This window comes from Colobus angolensis, unplaced genomic scaffold (genome assembly GCF_000951035.1).
Source record: "Colobus angolensis palliatus isolate OR3802 unplaced genomic scaffold, Cang.pa_1.0 Scaffold104, whole genome shotgun sequence".
NCBI lineage: Eukaryota > Metazoa > Chordata > Mammalia > Primates > Cercopithecidae > Colobus > Colobus angolensis.
The window spans coordinates 3,828,655-3,842,335 of record NW_012111364.1 but is presented as its reverse complement, the minus strand read 5'-3'; the positions used below and the strand labels follow the sequence as shown (position 1 = coordinate 3,842,335).

At 38.2% G+C, this 13,681-nt stretch overlaps 1 protein-coding gene across 1 annotated transcript in view; it reads left to right on the top strand.

Annotated features, from left to right (window-relative positions):
• Window positions 1-1,679: 1,679 nt before the first annotated feature.
• SCIN (scinderin) overlaps window positions 1,680-13,681 on the top strand; it is a 94,840-nt gene continuing 82,838 nt past the window's right edge. Inside the window, exons 1-3 of the mRNA XM_011943450.1 lie at window positions 1,680-2,965; window positions 10,048-10,202; window positions 13,067-13,228. Of these exons, the coding sequence (XP_011798840.1) occupies window positions 2,767-2,965; window positions 10,048-10,202; window positions 13,067-13,228 (516 nt within the window). The 5' untranslated portion in view covers window positions 1,680-2,766. The remainder of the gene's footprint in view (window positions 2,966-10,047; window positions 10,203-13,066; window positions 13,229-13,681) is intronic.

Below are 13,681 nucleotides of genomic sequence, written 5' to 3'. Positions count from 1 at the left end.
AATAGATCTAAAGGAGCAAAAGGAAGCTTACCACCACATAATAATAGTTCCTAATTATTGAGCGTTTTCTGTGTAACAGACACAAATACCTTATTTGTGTCAACTCACTTAAACCAAATAATCTTATAAGGCAAATATTACTTCCCTGTTTTAGAGATGAGGAACGTGAGGCTGGCTGTGTGTAGTTAAGTAACTTCCTGAAAGCCTCAGAACAAAGGATGGAAGCAGGAATTGAATCAAGGTAATGTGTACTATAGCCAATTATTGTCAAACATCAGTAAGTGGTAGTAATTGGTTTCATAATTACCATCACTATCATAAAAACTATTTAATCCCAACTAATTATATTTCCAGGGGTTTAACTCAATTATAATACTGCAAATGCATCATAAAGTATGTTCAATATGCTATTTGTAACACTGTATTGGCAAAATATACACAACATTTAAATGCCTAATGTTGGGGCTCAGAAACCAATACCACATGTGACACTTTGACATGCTGAAATGAAGAAGCCTCAAATTTTCTTTGACCTTCCTTCACCAATCCTCTCTTTCCCAAAGCACAGGATGAAGGTGTTCTCTGATGTTCCCTTATCTGCCTAAGGTCTCGACTTGCCAAAGAAGAAAACAGTTACCTCTGGTCGCTTCCCCGACTTCCCACAAACTGAACTCATATTGCAGAAAGAAAAACTGAAGTCTGTCAACACACATGGACAGACTTTTGTCACAAACCACTGTCTGCTCTGCAGGCTTAACAGACTTTGTCTCAGGCCATTGTATGTTTACAAACCCATTGAATTCCCCTAAAAATCATTTTCTAACTCCCCAAATCACCCATACCTCACCCAACTGCCCTTCTTCTAGTAAGGATGTACAACCATCTGTACCTCATTGGGATACTGGGCAATCACTCTGTGATTCTCCCCCATCTCCGCTGATAAATTTGTATGCCATTTGTCCTGTTAATCTGCCTTTTGTGACTTGATTTTTCAGTGAAGCTTCAGAGGGCAGACGGGAAGTTTTCCCTTGGCCCCTACACTATGAACTGAGATAGACAAAATAAATTAGTATGTTTTTAAGGTGGAATACCATGTGATCAGTAAAAACTGGTAGCTCTATGAGTACTGTGTGTTGATACACAGACACACACACACGGTGGGGGGGGGATTTGGAAAGGTTGTATGTTACATTTTCTGTTAAAAATTTAAAATAACTACATTATCTATATTCTTATTGACAAAATTTGAGTGTCTGGAAAAATACATAAGAAACTGGTAACGTAATTGCCTTTGGGGAAAGCAACGGGGTGGCAGGGTGAAATGGAGATAATTTTTTATTGCACACATTTTGTACTTTTAATTTTTTTACCATGGTCATGTAATAACCTATTAAAAACATAATTTAATTAAGGAAAAATCGAATTTTGCATTATTATTGACGTTCCAGGGATTCATGTAATTTTAGAAATTGAATGAAAACAATTTTACTTGCATGAAATTCAGCTTTCTTACTCTATACATCCTGAGTGATTTGCCTTTTTCAGTAACAAAATCCTTTACTATACCAGCTTGTTAAATGAATGCCAAATCAGGAGTAAATTTTCCATATGGAACACTAAAAATTCCATATGGAACACTAAAAATTCCATAGTGTTTTAGCCATCCTGCAAAAGCAAAACCTGTAGGTAAAACAATGAGAAAATTATCACCTTGAAACTAGGTAACAGGTAACCCAGAAGGCCGACCAAGCATAAAATTACAGCCACAAACAGCCCTGCAAATAACATCTCAGGAGGGCGGCTGCTGGGTTTTTGTTGTTGTTGTTGTTTTCATCTTTCTTGGCCAAAGGAAGCAGGTGGTAAGAGAACTTAACCACAGCTCCTGAACTCCTTGAGATTTACAGAGCTCTGTCACCTGGGGTAAGACTGTCATTCTTCCAGGTTTTCTTCCTGTCCAGGAAAACGGACACGTTGTTTTTCATGGTATTTTCAAACTGGAAGATCGAGACAGAAACTTTGGTCATCAAGAATGGAGAGACTGCCCAATGAAATGACAGAATTGATCATTAGGATGTTTGTTACTCAAAAAGCCAATCTTTTAAAGAAGGATGCATTAAAATTATTCCAACATGCTAATGTGGCACACTCCTCTGCTGCCTAACGGCAGGTGTTGCTATTCCCAGAGGAAGATTTGTTCTAAGAAAGAATTATTCTAGAGGGCCAGAAAGAACAGGTATTGCCCCACCCGGGTAAACGCTGACTCAACTCTGTAGGGCTGGCACACTCTTTCCTCACCTCACCCCTCCTGCCAAGAACAACTTAGATCCAGAAATAACAGAATTAGCGAGAGAAGAGGAAATATGCAGGACGGTGATGATGAGTATGCACGAGGGAGTGCCAAGCAGTTTTAATCGTTAATGTTATCCGTCTATTGCTAGAGAAAATGTCTTTCCTTGGAGGAGGCATTGGCACGAGTTACTATAAACTCCCTCTGAATCTTAACACTTCTGGGACGCCGATTCAGCTCCTGGCCTGGGGCAGGGCGTGGGAGCTTGGAAGCCAGCGCTGCGCTCCCCGTGGGAAGCGATCACCTCCTCCATCAACTCGCGCCCGGGCACTTAGCCCCTCCCGTTTCAGGGCGCCGCCTCCCCGGATGGCAAACCTTATAAAGTGGCGGCGAATAAGGTTCCTCCTGCTGCTCTGGGTTTAGTCCAGCTACAAGGTCAGCGAGATCCCGTGTCCCCTGGAGCATCGCGTGCAGGAGCCATGGCACAGGAGCTATACCACGAGGAGTTCGCCCGGGCGGGCAAGCAGGCGGGACTGCAGGTCTGGAGGATTGAGAAGCTGGAGCTGGTGCCCGTGCCCCAGAGCGCTCACGGCGACTTCTACGTCGGGGATGCCTACCTGGTGCTGCACACGGCCAAGACGAGCCAAGGCTTCACCTACCGCCTGCACTTCTGGCTCGGTAAGGGACGGCGGGCGGCGGGACCCCGACGCGCCAAGGCGGGCGAGGGGAGGACGTAGGGGTCCGAGATTTGCAGATGTGGGAGCAAAGGGGACCGCAAACTGAGCTAGACTGGAGACCTGTCGCGCCACTCGCGCCCCGACTGGGCGGCCCTTTGCGGCCGGCCACTTTCTCCCCGCCGAAGTCAACTCGCCTGCTGCAAACGCGAGGCTCTGGCGTTGTCCGCAATTGACTTACCCCGCAGGCTTTGACCTTTGCCAGGTGTAGTTCCGGGACTTTGGAGCTGGTGACTCTGGCTTCTTCCCCTTTCACCTTCAAGTCTCCAAACGCCACCCTTGTCCAGGGGCTCTGCCTCCGCGCACGCCGTCTCTGGCCAAGCCCTGCTCACCCTCGGACAAGCTCAGTCCTGCTTTCCCTGTCGGGATGGAGAGGAAGTCATAAAGTTTGGGTGCATCTGCCGCCGCTAGGGAGAAGTCTTTTTCTTTTCCTTCACACATTATTTTTGTTTGATGCTTTCGGGCACTGGCTTATTTTCTCTGTGATTGCGGGGATTATTGCTCTGGGCCTCTTAAAAATAGGATTCTACCCGCACCACGCTGCTTGCGGGTCTGGTAGACAAAAACTCCGCTTCATTAGGAAGCTGACGTCCTCAAATGGAAGCAAGAAAAAGATACAGATATTTTATATATAAATAAATAGCTTTATATGGATATTTCACATATTTATGTAGATAGACTGCTTTATTGTTATTGTTTATTATTTATTTTAGCAAGGACACAAGATGGAACAGAAACGGTTCCTTCAGCAGTAGTAATTATTTTAAGCCGCATTCGTGCCAGGCTGTCAGGACACTGGGCCTTGTGTGTTCTTTTTCCACCTTCTACTTTTACTCATAAACATCCTGAATGTCCAACCTCTCCCCAGGAGGTCTTGTGCCAGTGGGCACACCCTGTCTAACAACATGCCTATTCTCTGAGCCTTTTTGCCTTCTTTTAAAACTAGCTACCCTGCCCAGTACTCATGTTTGTTTAGTTTTATCCCTGAGCTTAGGAGGAAAACACACAAAACCACACACACATATACCCATTTTTAAGTCCCTGAAAGCCAACATTGTAATCTCTAACACTTGAAGATTTTAAGAAACGAAATAGTAGAAAACATGGAATAGTGACTGTCTAAACACTGGCAAACACCTGGAACAGGCATTTGAGAAATGAGAAATGAAAAATATGTAGATGAAGACTTTTAATTATAACATTTGGAGTCAAAAATTTGTGTTAGTTTGAGGAGGCGGAGAAGGCTCAGCCTGAGTTCTAAACGCATTTTGGTTTCTTGTTGCATTGCTGTTATTCCTATTATAATGCTGTGACACACTGTCATCTATTTGTATTTTGTGCCAGAAAACACTGAAACTTTAATATATAACCCATGTTCAAGAATGAATGATGCCAGATAGAATAATGATGTCCTTACAGAGGACTTTCCATGCAGAACTTAAATCTAATATGAATGAAAGTGTTTGAAATGCCACATTTGCCATTTGAGTAAATTAAAATGTGAAATAATTCCATGTCTTACTGTAGACAGCAGTTAAGTTTGACTTGGTCAGATGACCACAAGGGAGATTTGAACACAGTTCTTCTATACATTTTTATCCAAGTTGACTTCTTAACTACTATGTTTTGTAGGATTTACAGATTCACCTTATTCACTTAATTATCTACTTAATTATCCACTTGGTGCTCATAAATTTCAAAAATATAATTAAAAATGCTTTGGGCAGAAACATTTATAATCTTAAAGACGTGCTAAAACTGAAGCCAATAACATGTTAATAACAAGCAAATTCATTGAGTAATTATTCAATATGGCCAGTACTGTACAAGGCACTTGTGGATATGAATAATTAGTGAACCTTCTCTGAAAGTTCATCACCTGAAAGGTGCAAAAAGATAAAAAGTGATATAACACAGGTAGAATGTGATAGTTACTATGAAAGCACCAAGTGTCTGTGGTTATTGGGAAACAGAAGCTTTTACAGAAAAAAAAAATTAAAAAAGAATGAGAGTACTTGGAAGGGTTTTTGTGTCAAGAGAGAATCATGGAGAGAAAAAAGCTTCAAGTGAAATAGTCAACAGGACCTTCAGATGGGATTGCCCAACAGTTCTTCCTACTTCAGTTCCCTAAGGAAACAGAATTTCATCCAGAATAGTATAGTCTAAGACCTAAATTAGGATGAATCCATGAGGATTCATCAGAGAGACAGATTGAGAGAAAGTCCCAGGAGAGAGAGCTGAACATCCAGGGGAAAAGAACATTTGGTTAAAGGCAATCAGCTGGAAGGAAGAGAAACTAAAGTTAAATCAAGATGAAAAAAGGCGCATAACATAGAAATGAAGAAACAGGCCAAATGGGAGGCAGAAAGGGGAAACAGGAAGAAGTTGGATCTAAAACGAGAGAGAAGAGAGGGAGAGTCGTCTTTCCTGGTCTCTCCTTCCGTGTTTCCATAACACTCGGCATATCTCAGATTATTTTATTGTATTAATATTATGTGCTTAAATGTATTAACATCATATGCTTAAATGCAATGAAAGTAAAAATTTATTGCAAAGAACTTAAATGTTATTGCATTAGCCCTTCTTTAAAAACATTTCAGCTTTGCACCTAGCAGTTTAAATGCATCCATCCACCTTCTGTTTCTAGTTCCTTATAGCACCAAATGAATGGGTAGGTCTAGCTAGTAAAACTGCTCCCTGTCACATCCCTAACCTAAGCTACAAACACTTATCCTCATTCTTTCTGTTTGCCAGCTTTAAACTTTACCCAAATATATTTTAAAGCAGTATACATTTATGTTACAAGTGGGCTGTATCAGGCCTTGTGCCCTGAGAATCCAAAGGATTGGATTACAATATACGATACGAAGAACTTATATGAAGGACTGGCTAGGATGCTGAGAAACTGGATCATTTACATTGCTGGAGCATGGGGGTGGGTACGTGCAATGGTACAGCACTCTGGAAAAGAGTTCAGTAGTTCCTTACAAAACCAAATAGACTACTACCACATGACCCAGCAATTGCATTCATAGGTATTTATCCCAGAAAAATGAAGTTTTGTGTTCACATAAAAACCTGTACCTGAATTTCCACAGCAGTTTTATTTGAATAAGCAAACACTAGAATCAGCCCAGATGCTTTTCAACAGATGACTGGTTGGACAAGTTGTACATCTGTACCAACTAATACCACTCAGCAATAAAAAGGAACAAACTATTGATACATACAACAACTTGGACGAAGTTCCAGGGAATCATGCTGAGCGAAAAATCCTAAGAGGCTTTATACTGTATGATCCCATTTACATAAAATTTTTGAAATGACAAAATTTTAGATTTGGCATTGCCATTGGTTATGTATTGATAGGGTGAAGAGGGGATGATGTGGGCAGGAGAAGAGTGTATTATAAAAGGGCAACATGAAGGATGTTTTTGGTGGGACTGTACAGCATCTTGATTGCAATAGCAGATGTATAAATTTGCTCATGTGATAAAACTTTATAGAACTAAATTCACACATACACATGAATACAAGTAGAACTGAGAAAATACGAATAAAATAGGTGGATTATATCAATGCCAATATCCTGGTTGTGGTATTCAGTGCTATACTGTACTTTATGTTAATATACTAAGCCATACTGTAGTTTTACAAAGTGTCACTACTAGGGGAAATTGGGTCTATTGATCTGTGTCTATCCTTCAACAGTATCAATCTGTTTTAATCACATTAGCTGTATAGTAAACCTTAGTATTAAGTAGAGTGATTCCTCCCACTTTATGCTTGTTTATCAAGATTATTTTAGCTATTCTAGGGCCTGTGCCACACTATATAAATTTTGGAATAAGCTTGTATATGTCTATAATAAACCTTACTGTGATTTTGATAAGAATAACATTAGGCCTATAGATCAATTTGTGAAGGATTGACATCGTTATTACATGGAGTCTTAAAATCCATGAACACTAAATGTTTACATTTACTTAGGTCTTCATTGATATTTTGCATGCCATTTTGTAATTTTCAGCACACAATTCTTGTACATATTTTTAAACTATATGCCTGAGTATTTCAGTTTCTTTGGAGTGATTGTAAATAGCATTGCGCCTTTCATTTCAGTTTTCAGCATGTTCATTGTTTCTATATAGAAATGTGACTGATTTTTTGTGTTACTGATGACTCTTGTATCCTGCTAATTTGCTCAATGTACTTTTTATTTCTAGGAGAGTTTTTTTTTTTTTTTTTTGCTAACTCTCTTAGAGTTCACTATGTAAACAATATTGTTGTCTCTAAATAGAGACCTTTTTATTTCTTCATATTAAATTTGTATGCCTTTTTTTCTTTTTCTTATTTTATTGCAGTGGTTAGAACTTCCTGTACTATGTTGAATAAGAGTGGTGAGAGTCCACACCCATTTTCCGGATTTTACGGGAAAAACATTCAGTCTTTTACTATTCAGCATTGTTAGCGCTACGTTTTTTGTTGACTCTAATTATCATTTGAAGGTGTTCCTCTCTATTCCTAATTTGGCTTATTTTATTTTATCACGAATGGCTGTTGGATTAACCTAGTTTTAAGCCCCTCTTTTTATCTACAAAATCATTACATCTACAAAATACTTATAGCAATTTGCAGGATGTACACAAGTCTAACGTAATATAAAATAACATGGCACAACATAGTATAACAGAATGTAAAAGATACTGGTAAAATCAGCGTAGGGAAACAACAAATGGAAATCGTAAGCAGATTCATAGGGGAAAATTAAATTGATTCTTAAAAAGACTTTATACACAAAGTTCATAAGTTTCTAAACACTTTCTGGAATTCCATCATGCTACAACTGAATTTGATTCTAATTTTTGCATCCCAAGACTGACATTGGCTTTATCAAGATGGTCAACCTCTTTCAGGCAGCCTGTTTTATTCATACAGATATCCCCTGGCCAACCACATTACATAAGCATCAGCAAACGATAGCATAATTTAATTAACTTACTTTCAGTTCATTCATTAATTTCATGCCTGTCCATTTACATCTACCTAAAGAGATTCAGGTTTCAACTTGCAGTCAGGTAACGATGTTTATGTCAAATACACCTTTGATGTTAATCTTGATTCCAAGTTATCTCTTAAAGCATCATAAAAATGTACATCTCCGTCTTTACGGTATTCTCAGTTAGGGTTTGGATCCCAAATTGGCAGCAGAATGACACCAGAGTCCTTTCAGATTGCAAAATTGCTGGTGTGTTAAATACTTAACTTTGACCACAGCAAGTTCACAAAATTGTTATCATGTCAAGTAGTCTTCTAGCTACTGAGTTGTTTTTGTTGTTGTTTTTTTCCCCCCTCAGAAGATACTTGGTATATGAGTCTCCTTTGAGAGTAAGAGGGGGAATTGTAAGAAATCTGATTCTTTCTTTAATAAAGCTGACTGATTTCCCTTCTTCAACTTTGGTGAATACTCTCAATTAGGGTTGTTCATGTGAACTATTAAATTATTACAGCTTCTAAGCTTTTATGCATCAGTTATCCATGGAAGAAATTAACATACCTTGTCACTATAAAATTGTACTGCTAATGAGAGCCTGAGTACAAAAAATTACCGACAAGTGTACTGTAGCTTTTAAGAACCTGTGCTTCAGAGTCACACAAACCTACATCTGGTCCTTTTCTCCCAAAAGTTGCTTTATGACCTCAGAAAAGTTACCCAGCCTCTCTAAGCCTCCATTTTCTCTGTTCCAATCTAGTAGAAAATAGGTTCTGCTTTATGAGGTTGCTTGAAGATTAAATGAGATCATCCATGTAAAACACTGGCACAGTGTCTGGCCCATAGGGGTACTATAAATGTATAATGTTGGCCATTATTATTTCTAGAGTCATTTAAGATTTTTATTACAGCTTGGATGTAGTAAAGAGTTTGAAGTGTTTTCCATAAAATGTGAGTACCCCTCCTGACTGTCCGTACTGTGACCTTTATATACACTACAGACACTCGTTCTTACTAATTGTTTTGACCTTAGTGAAGTTACCTGGATGTGATCTGTATTACAATTGTGAAAATTAAATGTATGTTGTATGTAAAACACCTGGAACAATACCAAGTACATTAACACTTAATAAATGTTAGCATGCTGCTTCCTTTGCTCTTCCTTTCCTCTAGAGATTATTATTTCATTCAAACAAAACCAATCAGATAATGAATTAGGGAAAAAGACCAAAAAAATAGGGGTAAAATTAAATTATATTCATTTTCTCATTGTAAAAACCACTTATTTAATTATGGCTCATGATGTTCATATTTCTCACAAACATTAATTAACATATTGACATATCATAAAACCAAAGATTTCTTCTAACAAAGGCTAAACCAGTTGTCAAATGTTTTCATAGCCTGATCTTATTGACCTTACCAAATTAATGCTTACTTAAATCTCATTGGAATAGATTGTTTTATCTTCCTGAGCAACTTCACACAACAGTGTTTCTTTTTAAAATTTTAAAAGGAATTGGAAAAAGCAGAAACAAAAACAGGCCAGGCACGGTGGCTCACATCTGTAATCCCCCAAAATTTAGGAGGCCAAAGCCAGAGGACTGCTTGAGGCCAGTAGTTTGAGACCAGCCTGGGCAACATACAGAGACGTTTTCCCTACAAAATGCTTTTTTGAGAATTAGCAAAGCATGGTGGCATGCACCTGTAGTCCAAGCTGCTTGTGAGACTGAGGCAGGAGGATTGCTTAAGCCCCAGAGTTTGGGATTACAGTGAGCTATGATTACGCCTTTGCACTCCAGGCTTGCCAACAGAGCAACGCCACCTCTCAAAAAAAAAAAAAATAGGCAAAAAAATTGTTAATTTTTAGCAAAATAATATATTACACTATTTTAGCTAAAAGATCTTTCTGTAGAAGACTGTTGTATTGACACATAATTGAAATGAAAATTTCTGACTCCTTTCATATCAGAAATTCTGCCTTAATCCTTCTTCTTGCTTGATATTTGAGGTGCTGTTGTTCACTGTTTTAGGAAAGGAGTGTTCCCAGGATGAAAGCACAGCTGCTGCCATCTTCACTGTTCAGATGGATGACTATTTGGGTGGCAAGCCAGTGCAGAATAGAGAACTTCAAGGATATGAGTCTACTGACTTTGTTAGCTATTTCAAAGGCGGTCTGAAATACAAGGTAAGCAGCTCCCTCACTTCCCATTATGAATTCCTTTCTTCTCTTGTCCATTCATACCTCCTGTCTTTATGGAATGACAGTTGATTGAGGGCACGGTTTTTTGTGTTTTTTTTTTTGTTGTTTTAATCTGTTTTGTTCATGGATATATCCCCAGTACCTGCTGAATACACAATAGGTGTTCAATAAATGTTTATGAAATGTGTGGTACAATATGTGAAATATTGTGACAATTTAATTTGATAGGTTAATTTTTTTAAAGCGCTTTCAGTTATGTCTTCACAAGACAACATTTTAATATTTTGTAGCTATTTCAACATTTAAATTTTGGTAATTTGGGTCTTAAAAGTTTTCATTTTTGCTATTCTAGAGAATCTCTGAAGTTTCTGCAAGTAACCTAAGCCTTCAAAATCTCAGTTGTTCTGGAATATATTAATACAGTATTTATAATAATTATAATTTTAGTTGCTGTAAAGAACTATACATGTATTTCCAAAATAGTGTGGTTTGATCTTAGAAGGGATGCAGATGAAACTTTTGAGCTGAGAATTCTGCAGGTAAACTACACACACGCACATACACAATTTACCCACATTGGTCTGAAACACTGATCAATTGGCTTTACTTCTGAAAATAAACAAGAACAAATAGTTAAATAGTTCTATCCCTTTAAGGCGGCTTTCAGTATAGGACAGGTTTTTTTTTTGTTTGTTTGTTTGTTTGTTTGTTTTGTTCTTTTTTGGTCATTCTCCCATGGCCTTCCCTTCGCCATTCCTGCAACCCACCCCTCCACATGTGTTCAGTTCAAGTGTGAGGAATACCCTCCCCAGACAAACATCACAGATTTCCGAAATCAAACACGCTCCAGCAAGTGTTCTGCACATCCCACTGCCCCGCCGTGTCAGCATGCTACCCTAGTGAAGACCTGAAACCTTAGAGCTTCACTGCAATTCTGACTGTAATACCAACTCCACTTACTACGATGGCAAGGTTTATTTACACCTTTACCTGTTCAGAGTCTTGGTTGAATATTTTGTGATACTATTGAGATCAGAACAAAACATTTATACATTATAGGTTCTCTTATGTCTCTTGAAATCATTATTTTTTTCTAGGCTATGAACTACCCTAAATACAAAACTATTACCTCTCATTTTATTTGATTCACATGAGCTCCTACAGTTTATGACAAATTATACTGAAACTTCCTTTATGTCAGTGAACTCAACATTTTAAATAAGTTGAGTCTTGTGGTTACTAAAAGCAGGTACTGTGACACCATCCTAGTTATGGACCCGTTTCTGCCACATATGACTTTTTTGCTTTAGGGAAAATACAGAGCTTTCTGTGCTCGGTTTCCCCAAACAATGAATATTATAACAGCTTCCTCATACAGCTGTTGTATTAAGGAATAAATTAAATAATAAAGTAACTGTGGTCAGGCGTGGTGGTTCACGCCTGTAATCCCAACACTTTGAGAGGCCAAAGTAGATGAATCACCTGAGGTCAGAAGTTTGAGACCAGCCTGACTAATATGGTGAAATCCCCTCTACTAAAAATACAATAATTAACTGGGCGTGATGACATGCGCCTGTAATCCTAGCTACTAGGGAAGTTGAGGCAGGAGAATTGCTTCAACCCAGGAGGCAGAGGTTGCAGTGAGCCGACATCATGACATTGCACTCTCGCCTGGGAGACACGAGTGAAACTCCATCTCAAAGCAGTAGTACATAGACGAAAACTTGTATTTATTTAATTATATAATGCTTAGTTTATTCAACCAAGAAATGTGGCAGTCGTTGTAAAATTATGAACTGGGAAATCATTATATATATATATTTTTTTAATTTGAGGTTTTAATTGTCCTGAAATTAACATTTAATCTTTTCTTGGAGAATGGTGGAAATTTAAAGTCAACGGAAAAGAATGTGCTAATGACAAATTAGCTCTAATTTTCCTTACCATTATTATAGAGGTCTTTAATCTATCAATGACAGTTTTGTTTATTCTGCAGCTCAGTTATGCACATATAATTAATTATAATTAATTGTAGAAATAAAGATATGGTTCATATCATTTAATTAGAAAAAATGAAATGGTAAAAGATGATTGCAAATAATATAAGAAGATGCAGTTGATACAATTAATATTTTTTCTTAAGCATTTCCTTAATTCAGTGTGATTGTATTTCATTTTATTTTGTTTTGTTTTGGCTGGGGATGTACAGTCAAGATATTGCATCTCTCCTAGCTTACAGTAAAAACACTCAGGCCTAGCATATTTATTAATAGTAAGACCTGTTTACCAGAAAATATAGAAGACATTTGATTACTTTAAATGTAAAAACAAGGACCATACATAAGATCAGCCCATTCCTGGCCAGCACTCAATAGCCATCTCTGTCCCAACCCTATACCAGTGTGAACTTTTGGGTGCCTTCTTCTCTGGCTGCTGTCATCCGTACGTGTTATCTCTGACCCTCCTCTAGCCATCTGTCACCTTCTTCCCTGAAATCTTTTTCTTCTTGCTCAGTAATGATTTGGGGATCATTAGTGTCCAAAGGGCAAGAGCTATGGCTTCTTCTTTTTGTTTTTGCAGCAGCATTTTATACACTGAAGGTTCTCAGTAAATACTTGCAGTTGTCAATTGAATCGTTGAAACAGAAAGAATAAAGAGACCAAACAAACACAATCTGTTGATTACCAAGGGGTTCTCTCTTGTCTTATGGAATAGGTGGCTATTTTAACTTGGCCTGACAGTACAGTTTTGACACAAACACCAGCGGTATTATTGTGCTTTGCTTTGTCTAGGTAGACACCTCATCAGTTTTCTCTTTGTTTTTTGTGTGTCTTCCCTCCATTCATCAGGCTGGAGGCGTAGCATCTGGATTAAACCATGTTCTTACGAATGACCTGACAGCCAAGAGGCTCCTACATGTGAAGGGTCGTAGAGTGGTGAGAGCCACAGAAGTTCTCCTTAGCTGGGACAGTTTCAACAAGGGTGACTGCTTCATCATTGACCTTGGCACCGTGAGTTTCATATACACACATCGATGTCTAAAGAAAAGTGAATTGCTTTCAGTTCAAATCATATATACATGTCATTGAAAAGAATCACTTTTTCTACACACTGGAAAGGGACCATGTTTATGTGAGATGAGTAACTGCCAAGTATTTAAATGACGCATGAAGTGAGACTTCAAAGTTTTTTCTTTGATAGGTTTAAAATAGTGATTTAGTTCTTCCTACCATAGAACAGATATTGACTAATTTTTAATACGTTTCCCCTTCTCTCTGAACAGAGCTTCCTCTAATTATTTTTGTCTCTAATTGTGCATGGGAAAACATAGCTTGAGGGGGAAACTGGTTCCCACAGCAACAAAAGGTTCTAGAATATAATATGGACATAAGATGAATCTAAACAGCCACCTAAAGAATTGTAAAGATGTATTTTGACGTACATATACACACACACCATACCAT